General features: G+C 39.6%; 2 protein-coding genes and 1 non-coding gene across 4 annotated transcripts in view; 2 read left to right on the top strand and 1 right to left on the bottom strand.

Moving 5' to 3' along the window:
* Positions 1-21: 21 nt before the first annotated feature.
* LOC134802343 (zinc finger protein 726-like) lies at positions 22-12570 on the top strand. The gene is made up of 12 exons (XM_063774956.1): positions 22-233; positions 1046-1168; positions 1871-2521; positions 3447-3581; positions 4384-4511; positions 6096-6170; positions 7580-7709; positions 8436-8633; positions 9480-9668; positions 10236-10337; positions 11259-11357; positions 12391-12570. The coding sequence occupies exons 1-12, from the start codon at positions 96-98 to the stop codon at positions 12544-12546; spliced, it is 2124 nt and encodes a 707-aa protein (XP_063631026.1). The 5' UTR covers positions 22-95; the 3' UTR covers positions 12547-12570.
* Positions 12571-12709: 139 nt separating this feature from the next.
* Positions 12710-12782, top strand: Trnaa-agc (transfer RNA alanine (anticodon AGC)). The gene has a single exon. It is a non-coding gene; the product is annotated as a tRNA-Ala (tRNA).
* Positions 12783-14373: 1591 nt separating this feature from the next.
* LOC134802340 (GDNF-inducible zinc finger protein 1-like) overlaps positions 14374-25939 on the bottom strand; it is a 29175-nt gene continuing 17609 nt past the window's right edge. The window contains exons 6-13 of one of the 2 annotated variants that reach the window (XM_063774952.1): positions 24554-24628; positions 21145-21274; positions 19247-19444; positions 18581-18687; positions 17696-17759; positions 16058-16159; positions 15048-15146; positions 14374-14598 (exon numbers count right to left, since the gene is read on the bottom strand). In XM_063774952.1, the coding sequence (XP_063631022.1) occupies positions 14401-14598; positions 15048-15146; positions 16058-16159; positions 17696-17759; positions 18581-18687; positions 19247-19444; positions 21145-21274; positions 24554-24628 (973 nt within the window). In that variant the 3' untranslated portion in view covers positions 14374-14400. The remainder of the gene's footprint in view (positions 14599-15047; positions 15147-16057; positions 16160-17695; positions 17760-18580; positions 18688-19246; positions 19445-21144; positions 21275-24553; positions 24629-25939) is intronic. The other variant, XM_063774951.1, reaches the window with a different exon arrangement.

The raw sequence follows: 25939 nt of genomic DNA on the forward strand, positions 1-25939 counted from the left end.
ATGTTTCTTGGGTTTCTCGCTCAATGCTCATATTTTTTAATGTTTTTTTGTACAGCAAATAATACATAGTCGATTAACATTAAAACGGAGTTATCATGGATGTAACACAAATAGAGTCCACAAATGAGGACCCCTTGTTATGCTGCCGAGCCTGCCTGTCGACCGATGCTAGACTGTTTAATATTCATGAATATAAACTTGCTGACGCCTTCACTCGTATCACAGGGACAACTGTAAGTATGGGCAGTGGGAGACACTCCTCCTTTCGGGCATTTTCGGCTCCGTTCGGCTCAGCATTGCTCCGAGCATTTATTAGGGTTGGCACACACACAACTTGACGTCCCTTTGCGTGTACGACCACAGAAAAGATAATGACCTGAATTTTGACAACCCTAAATAGCCGAAAGGGATTGTACCATACATAAGAAAGGGACAGTATATTTCGTCCCTGAATCGTTGTCAAACTTGAGTTTTTTAGGAAGTTTCCTTTCTGTGCGGTACGGTAGTACTATTACTTATTCTGTGTCACTGACTAGAATCTGCCTGCTACTTTGTCCATGTGGTATTCGTTAAACTGCCCTTACCTCCTTTCATTGCTGGGGATGAAATGTCAGCGAAATTTTATAGAAATCTCTTTTGCTGTCTGTATCTTAATGTAAATATTCAAACTTCCCCATTAATAACATCAGTAGGATCTATCGTGAATTTATTTTGTCACCTATTTTTTGACGTTTTGGACAGGTTTCACTGCTCGCAAAAGTTGAAAGTTTGGATTTTAAGTGGTCTGAAAGAAATGATTTTTTTTTGGTTGGTTAGGTTAGGTCGGTAGTACGGATCTGCATCAGCTTCAAGCCGATAATTGGCAGGAAACGGCGCAGGATCCGGAAAAGTGCTCTTGTGTCGGAGGCCAGGACCCTCTTTGAGTCGCTGAGCCATTTAGTTAGTTTTTTTTTTAATGTTAAGATTTTTTTTACTAGCCTATTTGAGTATTCCACCTCTGGGCAACAGTATTATGCCCTGCCACTGAATCCTATTCCAATTTCAGGTTACCATGGATATGCCGCAACACCTCTGCGCGTACTGCGGCACGCTGCTGCGCAAATGTGAATCTTTTAGAGACATGTGTCTACACACACAACAATGTCTAATCACGGAACTCAAGGGAAAGGTTTTACATGTTTTTAAAACTTATGTTAGGGGGAGGCCTTTGCCAAAGGGTACACAGAATTAGCAATGGAAAATAATTAAACAAATGATACCACATATTCTGATAGAAGGTTATAAAATAAAAAAAAATTAAATGAAAATAAAAATTTAACTTATGTTATAGGTGGTAAACTTATTTATATTATAATTATAAAGGAAAGTTTTCAAACATTTGACATTGAATAAAATCAGGTTCAAATCTCAGTTCTACTTTAAGGCCTTTTTAAAAAAAATTATAAATTTTTATGAATAAAATCTAATAAAATAAAGAAAAGTAAAGAAACGTAAATATAACCCCCACCTATGAAAAGTCCCCGAAGTCTGTCCCCTGAGGAAGGGTGCCCATAAGGCTGGCTTCTTCCCTAGTTGAATGGCGGTAGCTGAATGGCACAGGCACCTGCCGCGATAGCAGAGGATGCTGGTTCGATTCCAGCCTGGGGCACTGGAGGCCTTGGTCACTTTTTCTTAGTATATGACATTTATTTCAGTTTAGCAATATAGTTGTTGTGGTACTGTCACATCTGAAAATATTGATAAGGACAGAGTGCCAAATATATGTATACACGACTTTATTGCCCATGTAGTGTATACATATTTTTGGCACTTTGTCCGTATTGACATTTTAGACGTGACTGTACTGAATGCTTTTTTGCTTATTTTCCAGCTGTACCTAGAGGATATTCGCAAAATAAACTCTAACCAGTTCCTTAACCTAACTTTAACAGATGTGAAAATTATTGAATGTATTGATGTCCCCCCAGTAGACAACATAAAACAGGAACCAATATACATTGTAGACATAGATAGTGTTATAAAGAAAACCGATACAAGAACAGAATTGGCAAATGAAAAACTTGTTCCTGCGAATAAACTTACATATATCAAAAATAGGGTGAGAAAAATACAGAATGCTTTCAAGAGAAAGAAAGAAATAACAATTGATGATGATGATGATGATGATGAAAAAGATGATGATATTATTACGGAAACTAAAATAAAAATGGAAATTGATGATAACAATAGTGATGAAATAAAAAAAGAGTTTGAAATTGAAGATGATAATGATGAAGACGTCAGTGACGTAAAGATTGTTAAAAAACCAATGAAAAGACAACAAGAAAAAAATAAAAAGACTGTAGTTAAGAAAAATAAATTAGAAATGAAAAATATAAAATCTAAAGATACCAAAGTGAAAGAAGTAAACAAGAAAAAAGTAAAAAGAAAGATGAGGAATCCAGAAAATAATTATATGCCCGAGTTTGATTTTGCCAAATTCGAGACTACACATGCTGTGAAAATTGTTACACTGAGTAAAGTAAGTTTATTTTGATACAAATTAGGTACTTGGTAGTTGATAAAAAAAACCGGGCAAGTGCGAGTCGGACTCGCGCATGAAGGGTTCCGTACCATAATGCAAAAAACGGTCACCCATCCAAGTACTGACCCGCCCGACGTTGCTTAACTTCGGTCAAAAATCACGTTTGTTGAATGGGAGCCCCACTTAAATCTTTATTTTATTCTGTTTTTAGTATTTGTTGTTATAGCGGCAACAGAAATACATCATCTGTGAAAATTTCAACTGTCTAGCTATCACGGTTCGTGAGATACAGCCTGGTGACAGACGGACGGACGGACGGACGGACGGACAGCGGAGTCTTAGTAATAGGGTCCTGTTTTACCCTTTGGGTACGGAACCCTAAAAATGATTGTACCCTATACTCCGTATTTTTAGGTATTTAAATAAAAGTAAACAAAATCTACCCTCAAATGGCTCCTTATGCCAGTTGAGGGTAGATGAAAACATTACACAATCAAATAATGTAGGTTAAAGTCAGGTCGTTCAGTGACTGATCCAGGCGGTTTTGTAATTGGTCGGTTAACCAATAAATGTTACAACTACCCGAAAATGTACAAATTGTTTGTTTGCTTTTATTTAAGTACCTAAAGATACAGACTTATAAATGGCTCAATAATCTCGGAGCGTGACTACATTATGAATTAAGTCTAAGAATAAATCTTGTCCCCGAGGCACTATAGTGACCCGCCCCGGCTTCGCATGGGCAGAACCTTAACAAATTATCCACCTAAACCTTCCCCAAGAATCACTCTATTGATAGGTGAAAACCGCATGAAAATCTGTTTTGTAGTTTTTGATTTTATCGCAAACAAACATACAAACACACAAACAGATGCGGAGGGGGACTTTGTTTTATAAGGTGTACTGATGTTGGTACTTGCAGGAAGAGCAACTGGAAGAGATCGCCACCCGCAAGAAGTCGCAGAACTATTTGGAGTCGCGGTTTCGGTGCGAGACCTGCGGGAAGGGGTTTAACGCGGAGCCCGCGTTCAACAACCATCTAGCGAGGCACAGCCCGGTGAGTTACTCGAATACCCGTAATCTTATTGTCTGTTTTGGCCTCATAACCTCCATGAGGTTTCTACCTGTCACCAAAGAGAATAGAGTGTATAAAGAGTTACTGGCATGGTAAGTTATGTAGCCACAGTAAATTTACTGCCATGTTTCGACAGAAGATTAAAACTTTTAGAACGCCATTTGACTTTGATCCTTATCCTTTCACTGATATGTTTTAATTTGTTAAATATCAAAAAGTAACGCCATCTTCTCGAGACTAGGCCAAAGGTATGGTGCAATCTTTCGAGCGATGACCTTTAATATAGCGCACGCAGTGTGTTGTTTTAAACGTTAAGCTTCTATGATATTATGACGTATAAATAACATTTGCACTGCGTATGCTATCAAAATCGTTGCAGGTTTTTGTTGGTCTAACTCTATATACTTATTTATTTATTATTAGTAACTAATAAATAAATATTAGGGGGACATCTTACACAGATCAAACCTAGCCCCAAATAAGCAAAGCTTGTACTATGGGTGCTAGGCGACGAATATGTAGATTAAGTAGATTAAGTTCAAACTAACAATATATGGAGCTAATGTTGTCTGCAATAAATTAATTAATTCATTCATTATATTATAAACATCTATAACTTTTTAATTTGCGTCGTCATAATTGTCACCATCTTGGTTACAATACAAACATTATTTTCATAAATTTCAAAATAGTTCTAAGCTTCTCATCGACGAATGCGCCAGACTGACTTGAATTTTATATTAAAAAATGGTCGTAAATGTTAATTCTTCTCTCGTTGTAACAGAGCGAGGGCGAGTTCGCATGCGAGATCTGTGCAATACGCTACAAGAAGAAATACAGGTGGCAGGTGCATCAGGACGTGCACCGACTCAAGTTTATATGCAACGAGTGCAACTACGTGTCCAGAGACAGGTTAGGCTAATCTTTTAGTTTAGTTGACCATGTTAAAGTTAGAAGCGCTGGTGGCCTAGCGGTAAGAGCGTGCGACTTGCAATCCGGAGGTCGCGGGTTCTAACCCCGGCTCGTACCAATGAGTTTTTCGGAACTTATGTACGAAATATCATTTGATATTTATCAGTTGCTTTTCGGTGAAGGAAAACATCGTTAGGAAACCGGACTAATCCCAATAAGGCCTAGTTTGCCCTCTGGGTTGGAAGGTCAGATGGCAGTTGCTTTCGTAAAAATTAGTGCCTACGTCAAATCTTGGGTTTAGTTATCAAGCGGACCCCAGGATCCCATGAGCCGTGGCAAATGCCGGGATAACGCGAGGAAGAAGAGAGACCATATTAAAGTTACATAAGTCAGTGGGGCGACACTCCGCCTTTCGGGCATACTCGGCTCCATTCGGCTCAGCATTGCTCCGAGCAATTAATAGGGTTGGCACAACTTGACGTCCCTTTGCGTGCACGATCTCAGATAAGATAATGACTTGAATTTTGACAACCCTAAATAGCCGAAAGGGATAGTGCCATACATTAGAAAGGGACCGCCGGATTCGTCACTGAATCGCTGTCAAACTTCGGTTTTGTAAGTGCCCTTTCTGTACGGTGTACTATTATTTATTCTGTGCATAGGGTGTCTTTTTTGCAGGTGTATGGTTTCTCGCTTATGTGAAGCAGCAGTGGGAAAGAATAATTATTATTTCTCTTAGTCATTATAATGATTCACAATAACAAACTAGCGCTTCATAGAAGTAGTTAAACTGCCCACCGCATTTTTAGTCTTTTATTTTAGTCATTTATTTATTGCAACCGTTTTCGCCCTTAATGCTCTTGTACAGTCAGCAGCAGAAGTTGCTAAGCGGGCGAGGTGTTCAAAATTACCTTGACACGCTCTTATTCTCTTAACAATAAAGTCAAGATCATTTTGAGCACCTCGCCCGCTTAGCAACTTTTGCTGCTGACTGTACTAAATTGCAACCTTACGCCACCTCCTCAGAAGATGAATTTAGGGGGAAAAAGTATCCTGTATTCTTTTCTTAGTAAACTATTTGCGTGTAAAATGTAATCGAAACCAGTTCAGCCGTTTTTGCGCGAAGGAGGAACAGACATCCTAATATCCAAACAAACATTCACATTTCAACAAATATATGAAACTATTATATAGTGTTTACATTATTACATTGCAACGAATATAATAGATACTACAGTGTCACTAGTTCACGTATTATCCAGTCATTACATAACATCATTTATAATAAATTTAAAAGAGGAAAAAATTACTGTCTTGGGTGAGACTTGAACTCACGGCCTCTGGATCGATACTCCAGCGCTCTGCCATCTGAGCCACCAAGACCTCAACCATATCCAGCAAATCTTTCCACCATAATCGGTCTAGGGGACCCTAGCGACATCTACCGTAAGAGCGTTACACTTCTTAAACGACTACCGGAGTTCCAAGCATCGCATAAAATAATAACATCGTCGTTCGTAGTAATAGCATCGTTCGCAGAAGTTTCAGCTTGTTAAAAATTAAATTATTTATAATTATGTGCAGGGGCCAGGCGAAAAGACACTACGACATGCACGCGGGCAAGACGTACAAGTGCCAGCACTGCGAGAAAAGTTTCAAGTGAGAATTTTTATTTTGGTCCAATGTATCTTCTAAGGGCGCGCCAGAGAGTGGTTCGACTACACACAAATAGCGCGTAATAGGGAGTATTATTGCAATGTTCTGCCGCCAGAGTGCAGCACTAATTGGTTTAGTAAACCGTAGAGTAACTTATACATACTAGGCCTTAAACAGTTTTTTGACAAGTTTTTACCATAACATTGATACATAAAGGCGGTTTGTTTACAGGTGGCCTACCGCGAAACGCGAAAATCTAAATTTAGTTATCTGCCTCTCTATCGATCGAATAAGCAAGAGTGATAGAGAGGCAGAAACCGAACTTTCGATTGTCGTTTTTCACGGTAGGACATGTAATTGAGTTAGTGACGCCCCGCAGAGTTTTGCGTAATGTTCCCTGTTAACAATTGCTTACTCCAGAGCACACAGTCGCTGTGGCCGAAATCGGTCAGGAGAGCATCATCATATCGAATGGATCGCTTTTTAATAAGACCACCTATTATCTATCTTTATTATTATTCACTTGTGTCTTCCTGAAGCTGTTTCTGTTATGAGGTTGGTATAAAGTATACTCTATCTATTATTATTGGGGTATTGAAGGCATTTGAGTGTCGCATCGACCAGCATTTGATCAATTGTGACGGCCCTTTAAAGTTCATTACTAATGCCCGTTGCATCCAGAAAATTCCAGATTCTTTGGGCCGTAATATTCTGTACCTCATAGGGTTGCAATACTTGCCGCCCTAGGTGGGTACTTCTTTTTGACATTAGTGGTCCACAGGAACAGAGAATTGTGCATTGCAGTCTCCTCTGACTCCTGACAGAACCTGTATCTATCTAAGTTAGTACTCTATTAGGGTTCCGTACCCAAAGGGTAAAACGGGACCCTATTACTAAGACTTCGCTGTCCGTCCGTCCGTCCGTCCGTCCGTCCGTCCGTCCGTCCATCCGTCCGTCCGTCCGTCTGTCACCAGGCTGTATCTCACGAACCGTGATAGCTAGACAGTTGAAATTTTCACAGATGATGTATTTCTGTTGCCGCTATAACAACAAATACTAAAAGCAGAATAAAATAAAGATTTAAATGGGGCTCCCATACAACAAACGTGATTTTTGACCAAAGTTAAGCAACGTCGGGAGTGGTCAGTACTTGGATGGGTGACCGTTTTTTTTTTTTGCTTTTTTTTTGTTTTTTTTTATATGGTACGGAACCCTTCGTGCGCGAGTCTGACTCGCACTTGCCCGATTTTTTTTTTAACCAGTGTGTAACCGCCATACGATAAATAAATACTCTATCGGTAGTATTTTATCTAAGTATCTATTTGTATTAGGATCCTTTACCTTTGAGAATATATAAGTCAGGGGTTTTTTTAATTCAGTGTTGTTAAAGTAAATGTTTTTTTTTTCAACAGTAAGATGACGTCATACTTGACGCACATACGCGTTGTACATCCAGCGCAGTGCGCCGCGTGCGACGTGTGCGGCGAGACGTTTGTGGGGGAAAACGGACTGCGGATGCATAAGAACAGAGCTCATGCCGAGGTAATATACTTAAACACATTTAGTTCCTTATTGATTGCACAACGTACTATAATAATAATGTGAGATCCAAAGATAACTTGTGAAAACATTGTTATGGCAGGTGTCCGACCTCTCTACAATAGCCCAGTCTCATTGTCCACCCAAACTTCAATCTATAGACCGGTATACTGTTCACTTTTTCTACAATAGTCCCAATGCCTGCTGAGACCGGTTCATGGGTGTCTATTGTTGCACTTGTGAACGGGTTCCAGCAGGCGTTCTACATGACATTAAAGCTCTCCGAGGGGCCTATACGTGTTGGATCTATATCCCCACGCAAGCCTATCAAAAGACCGGGATTTATAGGCCCGTGAAATCCAAGATGTGTTGACATGTAGAATACTAACAGTTTTGAATGATTCTCGGTTAGTTTCACTAGACTTATATCGAACGGGATATGGACCGTGATTACCTTTTGTAGTGTTTTCGAGGTACCGATATTTCGACGCAGTTACCTGCATCTTGTTCACGGGTAACTGATGATAGCGGGCGGGTGTCAAAGTTGTGTAGACCGCGCTCGGTCTACCCTCATGCGTGCACGTCGTCGTGAAATATCGGGAGCTCGAAAACAATACAAAAGGTAATCACGGTTCATATCCCGGTCGATAGAAGTCTATGTAAAATAATTCTATTTTATCAATAAAACTTTGATTGATTGATAATTTATATTTTTTGTTTTATTTTCAGAAATCGCATCAATTTAAGTGCACGACGTGCTCAGTAAACTTTGTCAGCTTAGAAGCACTGAACAGACACACAGACACGGCCGGCGAGCACGGAGACCTGCGGCCGTGCGAGCAGTGCGGCGAGAACTGTGCGAGCGAGGACAAGCTACAGGAACATGTCGAAGAGACACATCCGAAAGAAACGTATCGGTGTGACGAGGTTAGTAGGTATACCTATATTACAAGCTTTTATTAACTTGCCATGTTAGTTAGTGTGTGTCAAATCTTGGAAGCTAAATTTGACTCGAATTCCCCATTTCTCATTGAGCTGAAATTTGGCATACATGATGACAATGTAATTCAATGTATTATGTATAACGTGAATGTTGTCCTAAAATGTGTTACTAGCTGACTAATAAGTATTTTTCTAAAAATTAACGTGTTATTGTCAAAATGTTATTGTATTTCATTGTAACTAAGCATTTCAAATGCAATCTTGTATTGTTGATGAATAAATATGATGATTATGACATAGAGCTGATCTGATGATGGAGACAGGAGGTGGGCATGGGAACTCTGTGATTAAACAACGCAAACTATTAATTGTGTTTGGGGTTGTTAGAATTGTCTCGATGAGTATTAGTTGCCTGTGGTAATAAAAGTACAGTACTTGTACGAAAAATGAAAAATTTGGAAAAAAAATATTAATTTTAATATTATATAGTTTTGGTTCTCAAAAATTTTGGTTTGGCATCGACTTCAAAAACTAAGTCTCATACAAGGCTTTGAAATGTCAATTTAGTTTTCGTGAATCTAAATTGACATTTCAAAGTCCAATTTTTTTTAGGGTTCCGTACCCAAAGGGTGAAAACGGGACCCTATTACTAAGACTCCACTGTCCGGCTGTCTGTCTGTCACTAGGCTGTATCTCACGAACCGTGATAGCTAGACAGTTGAAATTTTGACTGATGATGTATTTCTGTTGCCGCTATAACAACAAATACTAAAAAGTACGGAACCCTCGGTGGGTGAGTCAGACTCGCACTTGTTTTTTTTATATGCGCAGTGCGACATGGCATTCCCCGACGCGACGGCCCTCTCGGTGCACACTAAACGCAAGCACCTGAACCAGCGTCCGTCCACCGCGGCCGACCGCCTCTACAACAGGAAAGTCGCTGCGCGCCGCCGCGCTGCGCTGCGCGGCGCTCCGCCCAAGGGACAGGTGGTGTGTGAGCAGTGCGGACAGATCATGCCGGTAATACTACATTTACTTATTTATTTAAACTTTTTTGCCAAAATATATACACATGGCGGACTTAATGCCAAATGGAATTCTCTACCAGTCAACCATGCCCTATGGTTGACTGGTAGAGAATGCTGCAGGTAGAGAGAAACAGCAAAAAAGCTTTTAAAAAGAAAAGCAGACTATAGGATATTATAAACTCCATATATTAGATAAATAAATAAAAATACATATATAAACTGTACTACATATAAAATATTATAAATATAATATTGATATTTATCAATATCTATCGCCGTCTAGTACCCGTAATACGAGAATTATTGAGCTTACTATGGGGCTAGGTCGATTTGTGTAAGATTGTTCTATAATATTTTAATATTTATGTACAGTACATTTGGTGCTACATTACGACACCAGGTGATAATAAGCACATTACGTAACTACGTCATAAATTTAAACGGCCATTATGTACTTTAAAACGTACGATACGCCTGCGAAACTTTCACCACTCATTGCGAATTTCCTATTCTCGCACTTGTATCATAAATAACTATTATTCATTGAATAATCCAATAGAACGCTACCCTGCTGCGGTATCACCAACGTCGACATGACGGTGTGAAGCCGTTCGCCTGCACCCAGTGCCCCAAGACCTTCTACTACAAAACGTCGTTAGATGTAAGTACTAAGCTACATTTATCGCAGGTGTAGGATTTCTCACCCGTGCTCAAAGAGTTCTAGCCTCAACTTTTGTAGGAACATAGTGGTACTGATACAGTTTGTTAAAAAAGATGTTGTTTATTGTTCTACTAACCTATTTTATTGTTAGTAGATGGCTTATTATGGAAATGCCGTATAAATACACCAAAAACGCATATGGTTAATTTAAATACCATAAAATGAGGATTGCTAGGGTTAACGTAATAAGTAATAAAAAGGTTAAAACTGCATATAGCGAAGTTTTGGAGCGTTTTATTGTATAACGATACTTTTTTATGGCAACAATGTCATTTGTGTATCAGATTGGAGATAGTCCACACGATGTTTTACTACGTCGAAGAGTAAATCAATAGGGAATATGAGGCAAAGTTCTGCATAGGCACATACAGTAAACAAACCTCATTGACATCATCAATGACACATCACACGTCACGTCACACGTTACATGGCCTACCGCGAAACACGACAATCGAAAGTTCGGATTCTCTATCACTCTTGTTCGATAGAGAGGCAGATAAAGAAATCCCGATTGTAGCGTGTCGCGGTAGGCCACCTGTAAACAAACCGCCTTGGTGCATCAATGTCATAGTGAAAACTTGTCAAAAAACTGTTTAAGGCCTAGTATGTATAAGTTTATGGTTTACTAAACAAATTAGTGCTGCACTCTGGCGGCGGAACATTGCAGTAATACTCCCTATTTGTGGCATTCAAATAGGGAGTATTACTAAGTCTCGTAGTTATTGAATTTTCTAACTTCAACTTTTAAAGAGTAACCGATTATGTACAGCGCCATCTATACATATACGTTGTCAAATTCGATGCACAAATTTGTGTTAGACTTTACACTTTCATGCTTAATACAATCAATATTTTTTTTAGGTACATATACTGACACACACAGGAGAGAGACCGTTCCAGTGTCCGGAGTGTCCGCTCGCCTTCGTACTGAAGGGGCACCTCAAGCGGCACCATAAGACTGTAAGTACCGCCTAAAGTGTGTGTGTGTGTCTGTGTGTACATGTAGTGACACACACAGGAGAGACTGTTCCAGTGTCCGGAGTGTCCGCTCGCCTTCGTACTGAAGGGGCACCTCAAGCGGCACCATAAGACTGTAAGTACCGCCTAAAGTGTGTGTGTGTGTCTGTGTGTACATGTAGTGACACACACAGGAGAGACTGTTCCAGTGTCCGGAGTGTCCGCTCGCCTTCGTACTGAAGGGGCACCTCAAGCAGCACCATAAGACTGTAAGTACCGCCTAAAGTGTGTGTGTGTGTGTCTGTGTGTACATGTAGTGACACACACAGGAGAGACTGTTCCAGTGTCCGGAGTGTCCGCTCGCCTTCGTACTGAAGGGGCACCTCAAGCGGCACCATAAGACTGTAAGTACCGCCTAAAGTGTGTGTGTGTGTCTGTGTGTACATGTAGTGACACGCACAGGAGAGACTGTTCCAGTGTCCGGAGTGTCCGCTCGCCTTCGTACTGAAGGGGCACCTCAAGCGGCACCATAAGACTGTAAGTACCGCCTAAAGTGTGTGTGTGTGTCTGTGTGTACATGTAGTGACACACACAGGAGAGACTGTTCCAGTGTCCGGAGTGTCCGATCACCTTCGTACCGAAGGGACCCCTATAATACGAGTTTAGGCTCATTAGAAAGGTCTTGAGAAGTACTTGATAGATATCCATAAGAGACACATCAGTCAGAAATAAAAGTGTCACAAAAAAATTACATTAACTTATATATAATAATTCAGTCTATATACGTCCCACTGCTGGGCACAGGCCTCCTCTCATGCGCCAGAGGACTAGGGCTTTAGTTCCCACGCTAGCCCAATGCGGATTGGGGACTTCTCATACACCTTTTGATTTTTTTCGCAGATGTATGCAAATTTCCTCACGTAGTTTTCCTTCACCGAAAAGCTAGTGGTAAATATCAAATGATATTCCGTACATAAGTTCCAAAAAACCCACATTAACTTATAATATATTCTATTAACCGCCTTTTTTTTTCTAGGCGCACCAAGGCATCCGCGACAACATCCCGTGCTCCATCTGTGGACGTGTGTTCTCCACCAAGTCCGCGCTCAGCACGCACGTCAACTCCGTGCACCACGGGCAGCCATGGCCTAAGAGAGACCGGAGCAAGCGGAAAACTAAGGCGAACGCTTAATAAATTCATTAAAAATATTAAGTAATTAAATTGTAGTTTTTTTCGCATTATTACAAATTAATTTATTTATTTTAACTTTATTGCACAGTAAAAATTTTACAAAAGGAGACCTTAATGCCAGAAAGCATGCCATATGGTGGAAATAATCGCTGTGTTAGGTAAGGTCTTGGTAGCTCAGACGGAAGAGCACCGGGCTAGCGATCCGGTGGTCGTGGGTTCAAGTCCCACCCAAGACAATGAATTTTTCCACTTTTAACCTTTTGAACGCCACAGACGGCAATCGACGTCAACGCAAAATCATGACAACGACGCCAAAGACGGCATTTGACGTCGATCGTTTTTTGATGAAAATCTACTGAAAAACACCCCACTTTTAGGTTGGCATTATTTATTCACAAAGCTAAATTTTACCCCCGTGGCGTCAGTGGCACGGCAAATGGATGCGCCGTTTGGCGTTCAAAAGGTTAATTTGTTTCTAAGCTTAATAGCATCGTTCGGAGACGTTTCTGCTTGATACAAAATTAATTTAGGCTTTTGTATAAACGTATAGGATAAGAATAAATTTAATTAACGTAAGGCCCAATGTACATTACAATGTACACTCTGTTTCAATCTAATTACAACCTTTCATAAACTAAATAAAGTAGCATTTCTTGTGTTTATTTTTTTTCTAAAACAAACGAAAGTCACCCTAATGTATGCAACAAGGTCCAAATAAAATATAGGCAAACGTTCTATTGTGGGCCTTACGAGGATAAAGAAATGCATGTTAACTATGTTATTAACTATCACAATAGATCAGGAATGGTCGCAGTGATACATAGGCTTTGGAGCCTTATATAGCCCCTAAAAAAGAAGAACTATGTTTTATTATTGAAATGTTGAATTGTTGATACAGAAATCAAATACAATATTCTCCCAATTATTGTATTAAAACTAAAGCTAAAACTAGAAATAAAATAAAAATACAAACTATAAAATACACTTACCTACAAAAACCAAACCAATTATAAAAAGAACACCCCGTCCAACAGGTCGGACTGCGGCATGGACCCCATGACACTGGCGGCGTTACCTCTGTATCGCAAGGGAAATACGTTGAGAGGTACGCGCCAGCCCTGGGGTCCCCTGTGGTGTCAACCAGCCGCGCCGATAGTGCTCCTATGAATATTTTCATGTCGGCTGACCAGGGACCCAAAGTCTCAACCGCGAGCGCCGCAAACTCATAGTCGTTGAGCAACGTCGAGTATTTGCGGCGCTTGCGAACATGGGCCTGGTCAGCCGCAGCGCCGGCCCGAATGCGGGTCCCCTGAATGTGGGATTGCGCAAAGGTGTCGACACATGTTGCGTCCCACACCAGGGCCCTTCCTAACTTCCACGGCACCAACGTGGCTCCGTCGGGACGCTTGCCGTGTGAAGAAATTGTGTTTTAGGTTTTATTTATAGGATTATCTGTAATAAATGAAACAACGATGTAGAACGATTTAAGTATAATTTTATTAGTCTCTATATTATATTATGTATATAAATATCTAGGATTACGAAGCCGTGGCTAAATGCCGGGACAACGCGAGGAAGTTGATGATGATGATATAAAAATCTACGATTAAACTTAATTTATGTGGTGTAAGGCTCTGCCCGACCACTGAAGCAGAGCGGATATTACAACCAATGCTATTATCCCTTCGAACGCGTTGTCCCGTGTACGTGACAGATTTGAACTTTAATTTACAATTTCAACGTTATAAATTCAGTAGCAAATTTTTGACACGGGCGTTCCATGGGTTAATTCCCTACACCTCCGCCCCGCTCCGCTTCAGTGGACAGACAGACCCCAACCCCAAATAAAATTAACTATTGTTTAGTATGAGTGAGCACTAGTGTGTCGCCACTGGGCGTCGTGTGGCCGCTCTTGGGCCGTTTGGTGCGGTCTCTCTTAGGCCACGGTTGGCCGTGGTGCACGGTGTTGACGTGCGTGCGCAACACCGCTTTAGTTGAGAACACGCGCCCGCAGATCGAGCACGGGACGTTGGCGCGGAGACCTTGGTGCGCCTGTGGAAAAAAAAGAAATTAAAATTATTTAAAAAAATTAAGTATTTTACAGCAAGCTGAAGATTTGTAATGTCGTACTATATGTAGTTTGAAAACTTTTATTTTATTTTTCTACTTCACGAAATGAGCTAATGCCAGCCATTTGGTAACCAATTACGAATTGGGATTTTATATAAATTTAAAGAAAAAAAAACTTAATTTTAATATAACTTATACACTACAATAGAGTTCGTAAGTATGTAGTGTCTGTAGTCTGTACCCTAGAATATTTCTATCTATCATCTAAAAATCAATGTCAGATGATAGTTTAGATGCTATTGTGAATAAAAAAATCCGTCAGCCGGTTGTATCGCGGTGGAAAAAACGTCAGCTGGTCGCATGAACTGACGACATATGCTCCTGGCCCGCGGTCTAATACATCTATAGCCATGTATTTATGAGAGACTCACAGTCTTGTGGTGCCGGTTGAAGTTCCCCTTCAGGCTGAAGGCGAGCGGGCACTCGGGGCACTGGTAAGGCTTCTCACCCGTGTGCGACCGGATATGTTCCTGCACATACACAAACATTAATTATACAATCGATTAATTAGTTCATAAGTTCAAAATCTATTTACATATTCGCGCAAAAGATAAACACCCCGTCCCTTTTGTCAAACATCAAACATTTAAATTGTACAACGGGACTTAATCGTATTTAAGTTTTAAGATTTACCTCCGACGTTTAGCCAGTCTTCTCTGGGGACAACGCCGTCCTCGAAACGGCATCTTAAAACTTAAATACGCGATTAAGGGTCGGTTGCACCAAACTGTTCTAATCGTTAAAGAGTTCGCTAATTTTTATGTATGGAAAGTTCCATAGTAAAGCGCCGGTTGACGTTGATCAGTCTGTTAAATGTGGTTGGTGCAACTGGCCCTAAGTCCCGTTGTAGGTGAGTAAAAATCGTGAAAGTTTAAATCGGTGTTTTATCAAACATTTATTCAGCAAATAGGCCACAGGGGCATTTTTACATGTCAAATTTTCACAAGTAATAATAATAACCAAAATTTACATAATTTAATTACAAATATAGAATCAACAAAATATTAGGTACTTTATTAGAGATGTATACAGTCTCTAAATGTCGAATTACACAAAAAAAAACTATAATAAAAAAATATAGTAACGACAAATTAAATACTAAAATTCTTTAGAGATGTAAAAGTCTCTAATTAATACAGTTACAAAAAGACGGGTTGTCTATCTCGCGCGTGAGATGGTAACGCGGTGCACTCGTGCTAAGCCTACTAGTGTTATAATTTACAGATATTCTACAAAAAATGAGAAACTCTTCACCCACGACATTGTGTTATAACTTAATGTTTACCTCTAGCACTGTTTTAACGGATGACAGACTTTGCAGGTGTATGGGAGTAACTCTACACCTGCGAAATCTGTCATAACTTATTCCTTCATTGCTCACCTCTAGCGCCGTTTTCAAGGGAAAGCTCTTCGGGCAGATGTTGCAGGCGAACGGCTTCACTTCCTGATGGCTGCGCTGGTGGTACCGCAGCAGTGTCGCGTTCTATTACAATGCGTTATTTTGCAGTCCAAAATCATATTATTAGTCATCAGATAAAACTATTAGGACCACTTGCACCATCCCACTAGCCCGGGGTTAAGCGGTTAAGCCGTTCACCCCGTGTCAAATTGTTTAACCGGTTAACCGGGGTCAGTGGAATGGTTCAAGTGGCGCTTAGTGTTATATCCTTTATATTGTTACCTAGCGCTAAATATTGTAGATTTATCAGTAGATATTCTAGTAGGGTGCATTACATTTGTTATAATTACTTTTCATATATTATTGTTTGTTATATCGTTATTTTGAATAACGTAATAAATGGCATACTACCGAAATACCTAATTAACGGTATACATAATGTTATAATTGGTATAATGGTCATAAGGTATATTTACACTTGGTTTAATATACATTGCCATAAATATTACATGCTCTAAAGCATATTATTTATTATAACAAGTGACATCACATAATTATTTGTGTGGCATAATAGTTGCATGACATAAATGGGTTAGGTTAGGTTGGAACTGCGACTCCGCACCAACGAATAACTACCTAGCAAAAGGAGGGTTAGGTTAGGTTAGAACTTTGACCCTCCGTAGAATAAAATATTATATCAAAAAAGTGGTTTAGGTGAGGTTTGAACGGCGAGCCCCGCAGAATCGAAAACCGTGAAAAAAATGGTTAGGTTAGGTTACAACTGCGACCTCCCTAAAATAAAATAGCTAGTAAAAGAAGTAGGCCTGCGTACTACTTATAAAAAATATGTTAAACTTTACGTTATTGTCTTATTATTGAATGAAATATGACAATTAATGTTATACAATATATGTATTTATACTTGATAAAATTGTATGAAGTATTTATTACGTTATACAAAAATATAATATAACAAATGTCATTATAAAATATGTCTATATTCTATTTATAAATTATATTACAATAGACATTATAGCAATGACAGTTTAGATGAAATCACAATATAACAAGGGAAACGTATAATAAAAATTACATTATAACATAAAATAATATATAAAATGGCGTTATAACAAATGTATGATAGTTTTTTTATAATTATATTAAGCATTACACACCCATTCTAGTAATCTGTGAACAATGTTGTTGGTCTCACACTTTATTACTCTTGATACTCATTCTTTGATAAAACCTTGTGTGTGACTGTTTTTGTCCCAAATAAATTAAAAAGACAATGGGATTAAAAAAACTCTCGTAAATCTCAGACATTAATTATTTTTATCTGTTTTAAATATTATATCAAAGTATTGGATAAATTAGGATATATAGACATCAGGTCTAGACTTAAATCCAGCTGATAGCGATTTTGATAGCCCAGACTGTGCAAGTGTTATTTTAAATGTCAAACTTCTATGAAATTGAAGTTTAAATAACACTTAGCTTGGCTTAACTCTATATGCGTTGCTAGTCCCCAAAAAGTGGATGCAGGTCCGACTCCTTACTTGGGCAAAGGGAATAATAATTAATGATTTTGATTATTGACAAGTAAAACTTTAAATTTACCTTCGCGACTCGCCCACACTGCTCGCACACGAACACCCCTTTCGGCTGAGGTTTCTGTGCGTACCTTTCAATAAAAAAAATTATGACATTTAACATATAGGTACACAATCATCACATACTCAGAAGTCGCGGGTTCGGACCCCGGCTCGTACCAATGAGTTTTTCGAAACTTATGTACGAAATATCATTTGATATTTACCAGTTAAAAAGTCGTTTTTCGGTCAAGGAAAACATCGTGAGGAAACCGGACTAATCCCAATAAGGCCACAGAATAAATAATAGTACTACCGTACAGAAAGGACACTTCCTACAAAACCGAAGTTTGACAACAATTCAGGGACGAATCATTCTATCCCTTTCTATTGTATGGCACTATCCCTTTCGGTTATTTAGGGTTGTCAAAATTCACGTCATTATCTTTTATTTGTATCTTATCTGTGGTGCACGCAAAGGGACGTCAAGTGGTGCCAACCCTAATAATTGCTCGGAGCAATGCTGAGCCGAACGGAGCCGAGTCTGCCCGAAGTCAGGAGTGTCTCCCCACTGATAAGGCCTAGTTTACCTTCTAAAAATAGAACAGAATACTCTTTAAGCCACACCTCTGTAAATGATACAGCTTAAAGAAAACAAGGTAAGCTAAACTGGAAGGTCAGATGGCAATTCTTGATATTCGTAGCCAAGCAGGCCGCCCTAGAGCTCCCATGAGCCGTGGCAAAAAGCCGGGATAACGCTAGGAAAAAATAGAAGATATGTAAAGTGTCATGTGTATGGAACTTGCCAAATATGTAAAGAAAAGTGACTAGTAAATTCATCATTCTTTGACAATTTCAATATGGCGGTTTGTTTACATAGTTAGCAAGTTCCATAGAATGACACTTTAGTTACCGCTTGCGCATGGCGCGGTCCATCTTGGTGCCGGTGTAGCGCTGGCCTAGATGCTTTCGCTTGTGGTGCAGCTCGCACGCCGCTGCACTAGGGAACGACATGCCACACTAAAAACATGACAATTCATTAATCCGTGAAATGTAAATATAGAGTAAATGCATGTTAGCAAATAAGTATGTATAGTAAAATTTGCACGCCGTAAGTCGGCAGAATTGTGCTGGACTAATATTTCGATGTAACATCTGTAGTGTTAACCATGATTCTAGCCTAGCAAATAAATTACACGACACATTTAGTGTAGAATTTTTCTTCTTCTATTTTATTTAATTTCTACTATTTTATGTCGCACTATAATCACCGAATAAATTAACCGTACAGAAAGGACACTTCCTACAAAACCGAAGTTCGACAGCGATTCAGGGACGAATCATGCTGTCCCTCTCTAATGTATGGCACTATCCCTTTCGGCTATGTAGGGTTATCAAAATTCAAGTCATTATCTTATCTGTGGTCGTGCACGCAAAAGGACGTCAAGTGGTGCCAACCTTAATAATTGCTCGGAGCAATGCTGAGCTGAACGGAGCCGAGTTTTCCCGAAGTCAGGAGTGTCTCCTCAGCCTCACTACTATAATACACATCAGACATGTTGAAGTAGAAAAAACTAACCTCTGAACAGTTATATGTTTCTTTCGGATGTCTCTGTTGGACATGTTCCTGTAGCTTGTCCTCGCTCGCACAGTTCTCGCCGCACTGCTCGCACGGCCGCAGGTCTCCGTGCTCGCCGGCCGTGTCTGTATGTCTGTTCAGTGCTTCTAAACTGACAAAGTTTACTGAACACGTCGTGCACTTAAACTGTTGCGGTTTCTAAAAAAAGGAGACATGTCTATGTGAGCGGACATTTCATTTCTAGTCGGCCAATGGAATACGGAGAGCGAATGGTAGACCAAAAAAACCGGCCAAGTGCGAGTCGGACTCGCACACGAAGGGTTTAGTACCATTACGCAAAAAACGTCAAAAAAACACATTTGTTGTATGGGAGCCCCACTTTAATATTTAAAATAAATAAATATAGCAACCATAGAAATACATCATCTGTGAAAATTTCAACAGCCTAGCTATCACGGTTCTCGACTTACAGCCTGGTAACAGACAGACGGACAGCGGAGTCGTAGTAATAAGGTCCTGTTTTTACCCTTTGGGTACGGAATCCTAAAAAACGATGGATGGTTTCTGTGAAAAAGGATATGAGAAAGGAGTGAGTGCTGAGGTGACGAAAGATAAATGAGAATGGAAGAGAAAAACATGTTGTGACGACCCCACAACGTGGGATAAGGGCAGGGAGAAGAAGACGAAACTTTTAGTACATTTTGACTTCGGAAAGCGGCCCATGTGACTGACACTTATCTGACACATGTCACCGAGTTGTGATTTGTCAATAAAGTTATGATTGACCGAGCAGTACATTGTGTATTAAGGACGGTAAACAAGAATTTACGAACGAGTGTGAATTGAAGTCCGACGCCGAAGGCGAGGGCTCAATTAACACGAGTTCGTAATTCCAGTACCGCCCGTGGCACACACAATGTTTTTCAACATATTTGCCAGGAAAAAATGCGAAAATAATAAAACTTCTGCCTAATTTCAGACGGCTATCAGATGTTCTAATCCATGACCAATTGGACATATTTATTTTTAGATGTGTCCAATTGGGCGCCGTCCTGTTGGTCGTCCTAAATACCGTTGGGCAGATAGAGTGGAGGCAGATCTCCGTGAGCTCGGCGTCGGCGAAAGCTGGCGGGATACCGCTCTGGTCTAGACCGATCAAAGTGGCGTGCTCTTGTGTTGGAGGCCCAGACTCATTTTGGGTCACCGCGCCAACCAAGTAGTAAGTAATTTCGGACGTACCTACATTAGGTATAGCCCTAGGTCAAAATTAAGGAGGTACGGACCGCATCGCCTACGTGGAATAACACCTTTTACAAGCAAGAGCGATGAATAAATTCTAAACCTTTTGCGCAGGATTACAATGTCTAACGTTGTCAAGCTGCGCGCAGTACATTTGGGGACATTTTTGAGCTCTAGTTATTCTAGTAAAGATGATTTGCTCGCGGCACTATACACTTGGGGACTTTTTTGAGCTCTAGCATAGAGAAATATAGTAAGAATAGAGTGCTCACTTTACATATCAGGTTTGGTACCAAAAAGACTACTATTTTCACAGTCGACATCTAGCATAGAGTAGCGGAATTATCAGTACCGCTACTTGATACTAGAATTCTCAAGTGTGAATTCTCAAGAAAATTGTATTGAACAACAATTTACAACTAAAATTAAAAGTAGAAGGAGTTGAAAATAGAATTCTGGTTAATCCGGTTATAATATTAGCTGAAAATTGATGAGCATTAACCTTTTTGGTCGTTGCAACATCTATTGTCAAGTAGCAGTACTGATGATTCCGCTACTCGATGCTAGATGTCGACTACGAATAGTCGTTTTGGTACTAAAACTGATGTATGGAGTGAGCACTCTCTAGTTATCCTAGTTCGTTGGCCCTAGGTCCTTACCTCAGCATGGGCTCGGCTCTTATGAAGCTTCAGCCCCAGTTGCCCCACGAACGTCTCCCCGCACACGTCGCACGCGGCGTTCAGCGCGGGGTGCGCCATCCGCACGTGCGACAGATACGTCGAACTCTTACTGAGAAAGAACACTATTTATACTCTGTATCTTTAGGTACTTCAATAAGGGCCACTTGCACCATCCCACTAACCCGGAGTTAAGCCGATAAACCGGTAACCCAGTGTCAAATTGTAGTGGTAACCATGGTTACTCCAGGTTTAACCGGTTAACCCCGGGTTAGTCGGACGGTTCAAGTGGCGCTAAAAGTGTTAACGGCCTCCTAGCCTAGTCGGTAGTGACCCAGCCTACGAAGCAGGAGGTCCCGGGTTGGAATCCTGGTAAGGGCATTTATTTGTGTGTTTCTCACAAATATTTGTTCTTGAGTTGTGGATGTTTTCTAATGTATATAAGTGTTTAGAGTCGGACCAAAAAAAGTCTGCAGCGGATTTAATAGCCCACGCAGTGCAAGTGTCATTTATACGTCATAATTTCATAGAAGTTTGTCGTTTAAAATAACACTTTCACTGCGTGGGCTATCAAATCCGCTGCAGACTAATCTTGGTCTGACTCTATACATGTGTGTATATTACATATATACAATCGTCGTCTAGTACCCACAACACAAGCCTTATTGAGCTTACTGTGGGACTAGGTCGATCTGTGTAAAATTGTCCTATAGTATTAGTATTAAAACTTAATCAAAGAATTTGTACATTTTCGGGTAGCAGGGTTGGGCAAAATACTGGCTTCCACGTATTTCAAATACAAATTACAAAATACATTTTTAAAAGTATTTGAAATACCAAATACAAACTACTTTGGTGACTGGTATTTGAAATACAAAATACAAATTACAGTGTTTAAAATAATGTATTTCAAATACAAAATACAAAATACTTTTAATTTTTTTTGTTTAATCATTTAGTTTTTTAGGGTTCTGTACCCAAAGGGTAAAACGGGACCCTATTACTAAGACCCCGCTGTCCGTCCGTCCGTCCGTCCGTCCGTCTGTCACCGGGCTGTATCTCACGAACCGTGATAGCTAGACAGTTGAAATTTTCACAGATGATGTATTTCTGTTGCCGCTATAACAACAAATACTAAAAACAGAATAAAATAAAGATTTAAGTGGGGCTCCCATACAACAAACGTGATTTTTGACCGAAGTTAAGCAACGACCGTCTTTTTTGCCGTTTTTTTTGCATTATGGTACGGAACCCTTCGTGCGCGAGTCCGACTCGCACTTGGCCGGTTTTTAACGAATATCCTTTCCTAAAAACTTATAGGGTCATTGTGCTTGTTTTCGTCCAGCTCTAGTTTTCTTCCACTTGACGAAATTTGAATAGGTGAGATAACCTACATTGCTGCACAAATTTGGACTGATTTCAATCCTTAGCTAAACAATATATCTGTCTACATATAAAAATTATATTTGGCAAATAGTAAATTAAAAACCGGGCAAGTGCGAGTCGGACTCGCGCACGAAGGGTTCCGTACCATAATGCAAAAAAAAAAACAAAAAAAAAGCAAAAAAAAAACGGTCACCCATCCAAATACTGACCACTCCCGACGTTGCTTAACTTTGGTCAAAAATCACGTTTGTTGTATGGGAGCCCCATTTAAATCTTTATTTTATTCTGTTTTTAGTATTTGTTGTTATACCGGCAACAGAAATACATCATCTGTGAAAATTTCAACTGTCTAGCTATCACGGTTCGTGAGATACAGCCTGGTGACAGACGGACGGACGGACGGACGGACGGACAGCGAAGTCTTAGTAATAGGGTCCCGTTTTACCCTTTGGGTACGGAACCCTAAAAATGAAATATATTATTTGCTAATCTGTCAAGTGGTCGAAAACTAGAGCATGGACGGAAACTACTGCAATGACCCTATCCCCTGGCTCTTGACGAAAAGTTCCGCGCAGAATAGCTCCCGCATTGTACCTCGTACATTATATTTTAAAAAACGTTCCATTTTAGGATCAAAGAATTTAATAAAAAAATGTATTTTGTAGAAATGTATTTTGAAGCTTAACGTATTTGAAATACAAAATACAAAATACATGTGAGTGCAGTATTTGAAATACCAAATACAAAATACTTTTCCAGGTAGTATTTGAAATACAAATACAAAATACTAAAATGTATTTCAAATACGTATTTCAAATACATGTAATTGAAATACTGCCCAACCCTGTCGGGTAGTTATAACATTTATTGATTAACCAACCAAATACAAACCCACCTGGATCAGTCACTGAACGACCTGACTTTAACCTACATTATTTGATAATGTAATGTTTTCATCTATCCTCAACTGGCTTAAGAAGCCATTTGAGGGTAGATTTTGTTTACTCTTTTTTAAATACCTAAAGATACAGACTAGTTAAGAATCGCTTAAAACACTGAACTAGGCAAAAGACATCAACGCGCTGGCGAAACTTTTCTTGCACTTCGACGTCAAAAGTAGGGAATGCAAATCGGTTATTTTCGGTTATTTTTTGTATGGAAATAATCGGTTATTAACCGAAACCGCGGTTATTTCCATACAAAAAATAACCGATTTGCATTCCCTAGTCAAAAGTACACGGGGGTATTCATAAATTACGTCGTTACAAATTGGGCTAGGGGGGGGTCTGAATATCGGATGATGGTAGCATGATGTAGGAGGAAACGGGGTCATTCGAAGCATGATCTTTGGATGATTTCGGGGGGGTGTCAAACATAGATGACGTAATATATGAACAGCCCCCACCCAGCTGCCAAATTGCATGGCCACTTTATGAATAAACTCGATTTATAATGAGTCCATACACTTTTCCAGCTATCTTTACAAGCCAAAAAAATATTTACTCATTGAATGATATGTGGCTTTTCACATCACCTATTCGGAAAAGGGATTTTCTTCCCTGCTAGGAGGGATAAAATTGGCACTTTTCTTCCCTGCTACGAGGGATCAAAGTAACACTTTTCTGTTCTAGCACACTATTTTTACATTTTTTTGCACATTATTTTTTTAGCTTAAATAATCTGTTTAAGAATCAGATTGTGTCAACACTAAGATTTGTTTTATTTTCCTCATAGTTGAAGCGGAAAGCAGTATGTGTCACACGGTATCAAAATTATTTCGTCTTGGGCGTTAACACTTGAATCCCTCATTACGCTCAGGATTCCATCGAATGTAGAATCCATCGCTTCATTCAGGATTAAATGTACGCCCTTGACGAAAATATATAATTTTGATCCCTTGTAACACAAACTACTATTCCATCACAGACGGGACCTTAAGGTTCAGGTGCAATAAGGTCATTCAGATGGGTGATATTAGGGACAAAATACACCAGAGAATACTCACTTGAAAACCTTCCCGCAGTGTTGGCACTCGTACGTCTTCCCAGTGTGCATGGCGTGGTGCCGCCTCGCTTGATACCTGCAAAGAGAATAGATAGTATAGAGGGTTACCTGTCATAGTAAATTTTGTAGAATTTTGTGTGTAAATGTGTAAAAAACGAGATGAGCTTAAGGGCTGATTTAGACGGCGCGCGAACTCGCATGCGATTTTAGTTACATTGCGGACTGTTGGTTACGTACAATTCAATCCACCAATCAAAACCCGCAATGGTATGAAACTCGCATGCGAGTTCTCGCGTCGTCTAAATCAGCCATAAGGTTCGGCCGTCAACTTCAATTTCCTACAACTATACAGGTGGTGTGCTGACGTGCCCAAAATGCGCTCGAGTATTTAGCAAGAAGATAAGGTACGTGAGCCATCTAAGGGCGCACCAGAGAGTGGATCAGCTACACTCTAATAACACGAGTTAAAAATGGCTGCTATTTAACTGATCACCAGATTTAGTAAAATTTAATACCTTAAAAATCTATTTTACCACCCTAAAATCATGAATGATCACCAAAATTATAACACCATTTTAATGTGAAATGATTACCAATTTTATTACATTTTACTATCCTTTTAAAGGAAATATATGACACCAAAATAATCATTATTAACCCAAAAATAGTCAATGATTACCAAATTTCAATCCCCATTTTAATGTGAAATGATAACCAAATTTTTACATCTTGCTATCCTATTAAAGCAAATGGCTCCAAAATAATCATTGTAAACGCAAAAATAGTAAATGATCACAAAATTGCAACCACATTTTAATTACAAATGTGCAATCATTTAATATATCGTTATCCTATTAAATTAATTAATCCACTTCGTCACCTTTTTCTAGTAGCATTTTATTTCTGTAACAGTCGCAGTTCTAACCTAACCTAACCCACTTTTCTAGTAGCATTTTGTTTCTGTAAGGGTCGCAGTTCAAACCTAACCTAACCCACTTTTCTAGTAGCATTTCTTTTCTGCAAGGGTCGCAGTTCAAACCTAACCTAACCCACTTTTCTAGTAGCATTTCGTTTCTGTATGGGTCGCAGTTCAAACCTAACCTAACCCACTTTTCTAGTAGCATTTCTTTTCTGTAAGGGTCGCAGTTCAAACCTAACCTAACCCACTTTTCTAGTAGCGTTTCGTATCTGTATGGGTAGCAGTTGAAACTTAACCTAACCTACTTTTCTAGTACCATTTCGTTTCTGTAAGGGTCGCAGTGCTAACCTAACCCACTTAACTGATAGCAGTTTAACTTACTTTTCTAGTAGCATAACGAAATGCTACTAGAAAAGTAGATTAGGTTAGGTAGGTATGCGGTGCGGGCTACGGGGGGTTGAGCGGGAG

The sequence above is a fragment of the Cydia splendana genome, chromosome 24 (genome assembly GCF_910591565.1).
Source record: "Cydia splendana chromosome 24, ilCydSple1.2, whole genome shotgun sequence".
Classification (NCBI taxonomy): Eukaryota; Metazoa; Arthropoda; class Insecta; order Lepidoptera; family Tortricidae; genus Cydia; species Cydia splendana.

Excerpts from the sequence above, each read along its gene's own strand:
- LOC134802343 (XM_063774956.1), top strand. The coding sequence starts at position 96 with ATGGATGTAACACAAATAGAGTCCACAAATGAGGACCCCTTGTTATGC. Across the intron at positions 9,669-10,235 it reads AGTGCGGACAGATCATGCCG|AACGCTACCCTGCTGCGGTA; the intron begins GTAATACTACAT and ends ATAATCCAATAG. Across the intron at positions 10,338-11,258 it reads ACTACAAAACGTCGTTAGAT|GTACATATACTGACACACAC; the intron begins GTAAGTACTAAG and ends TATTTTTTTTAG.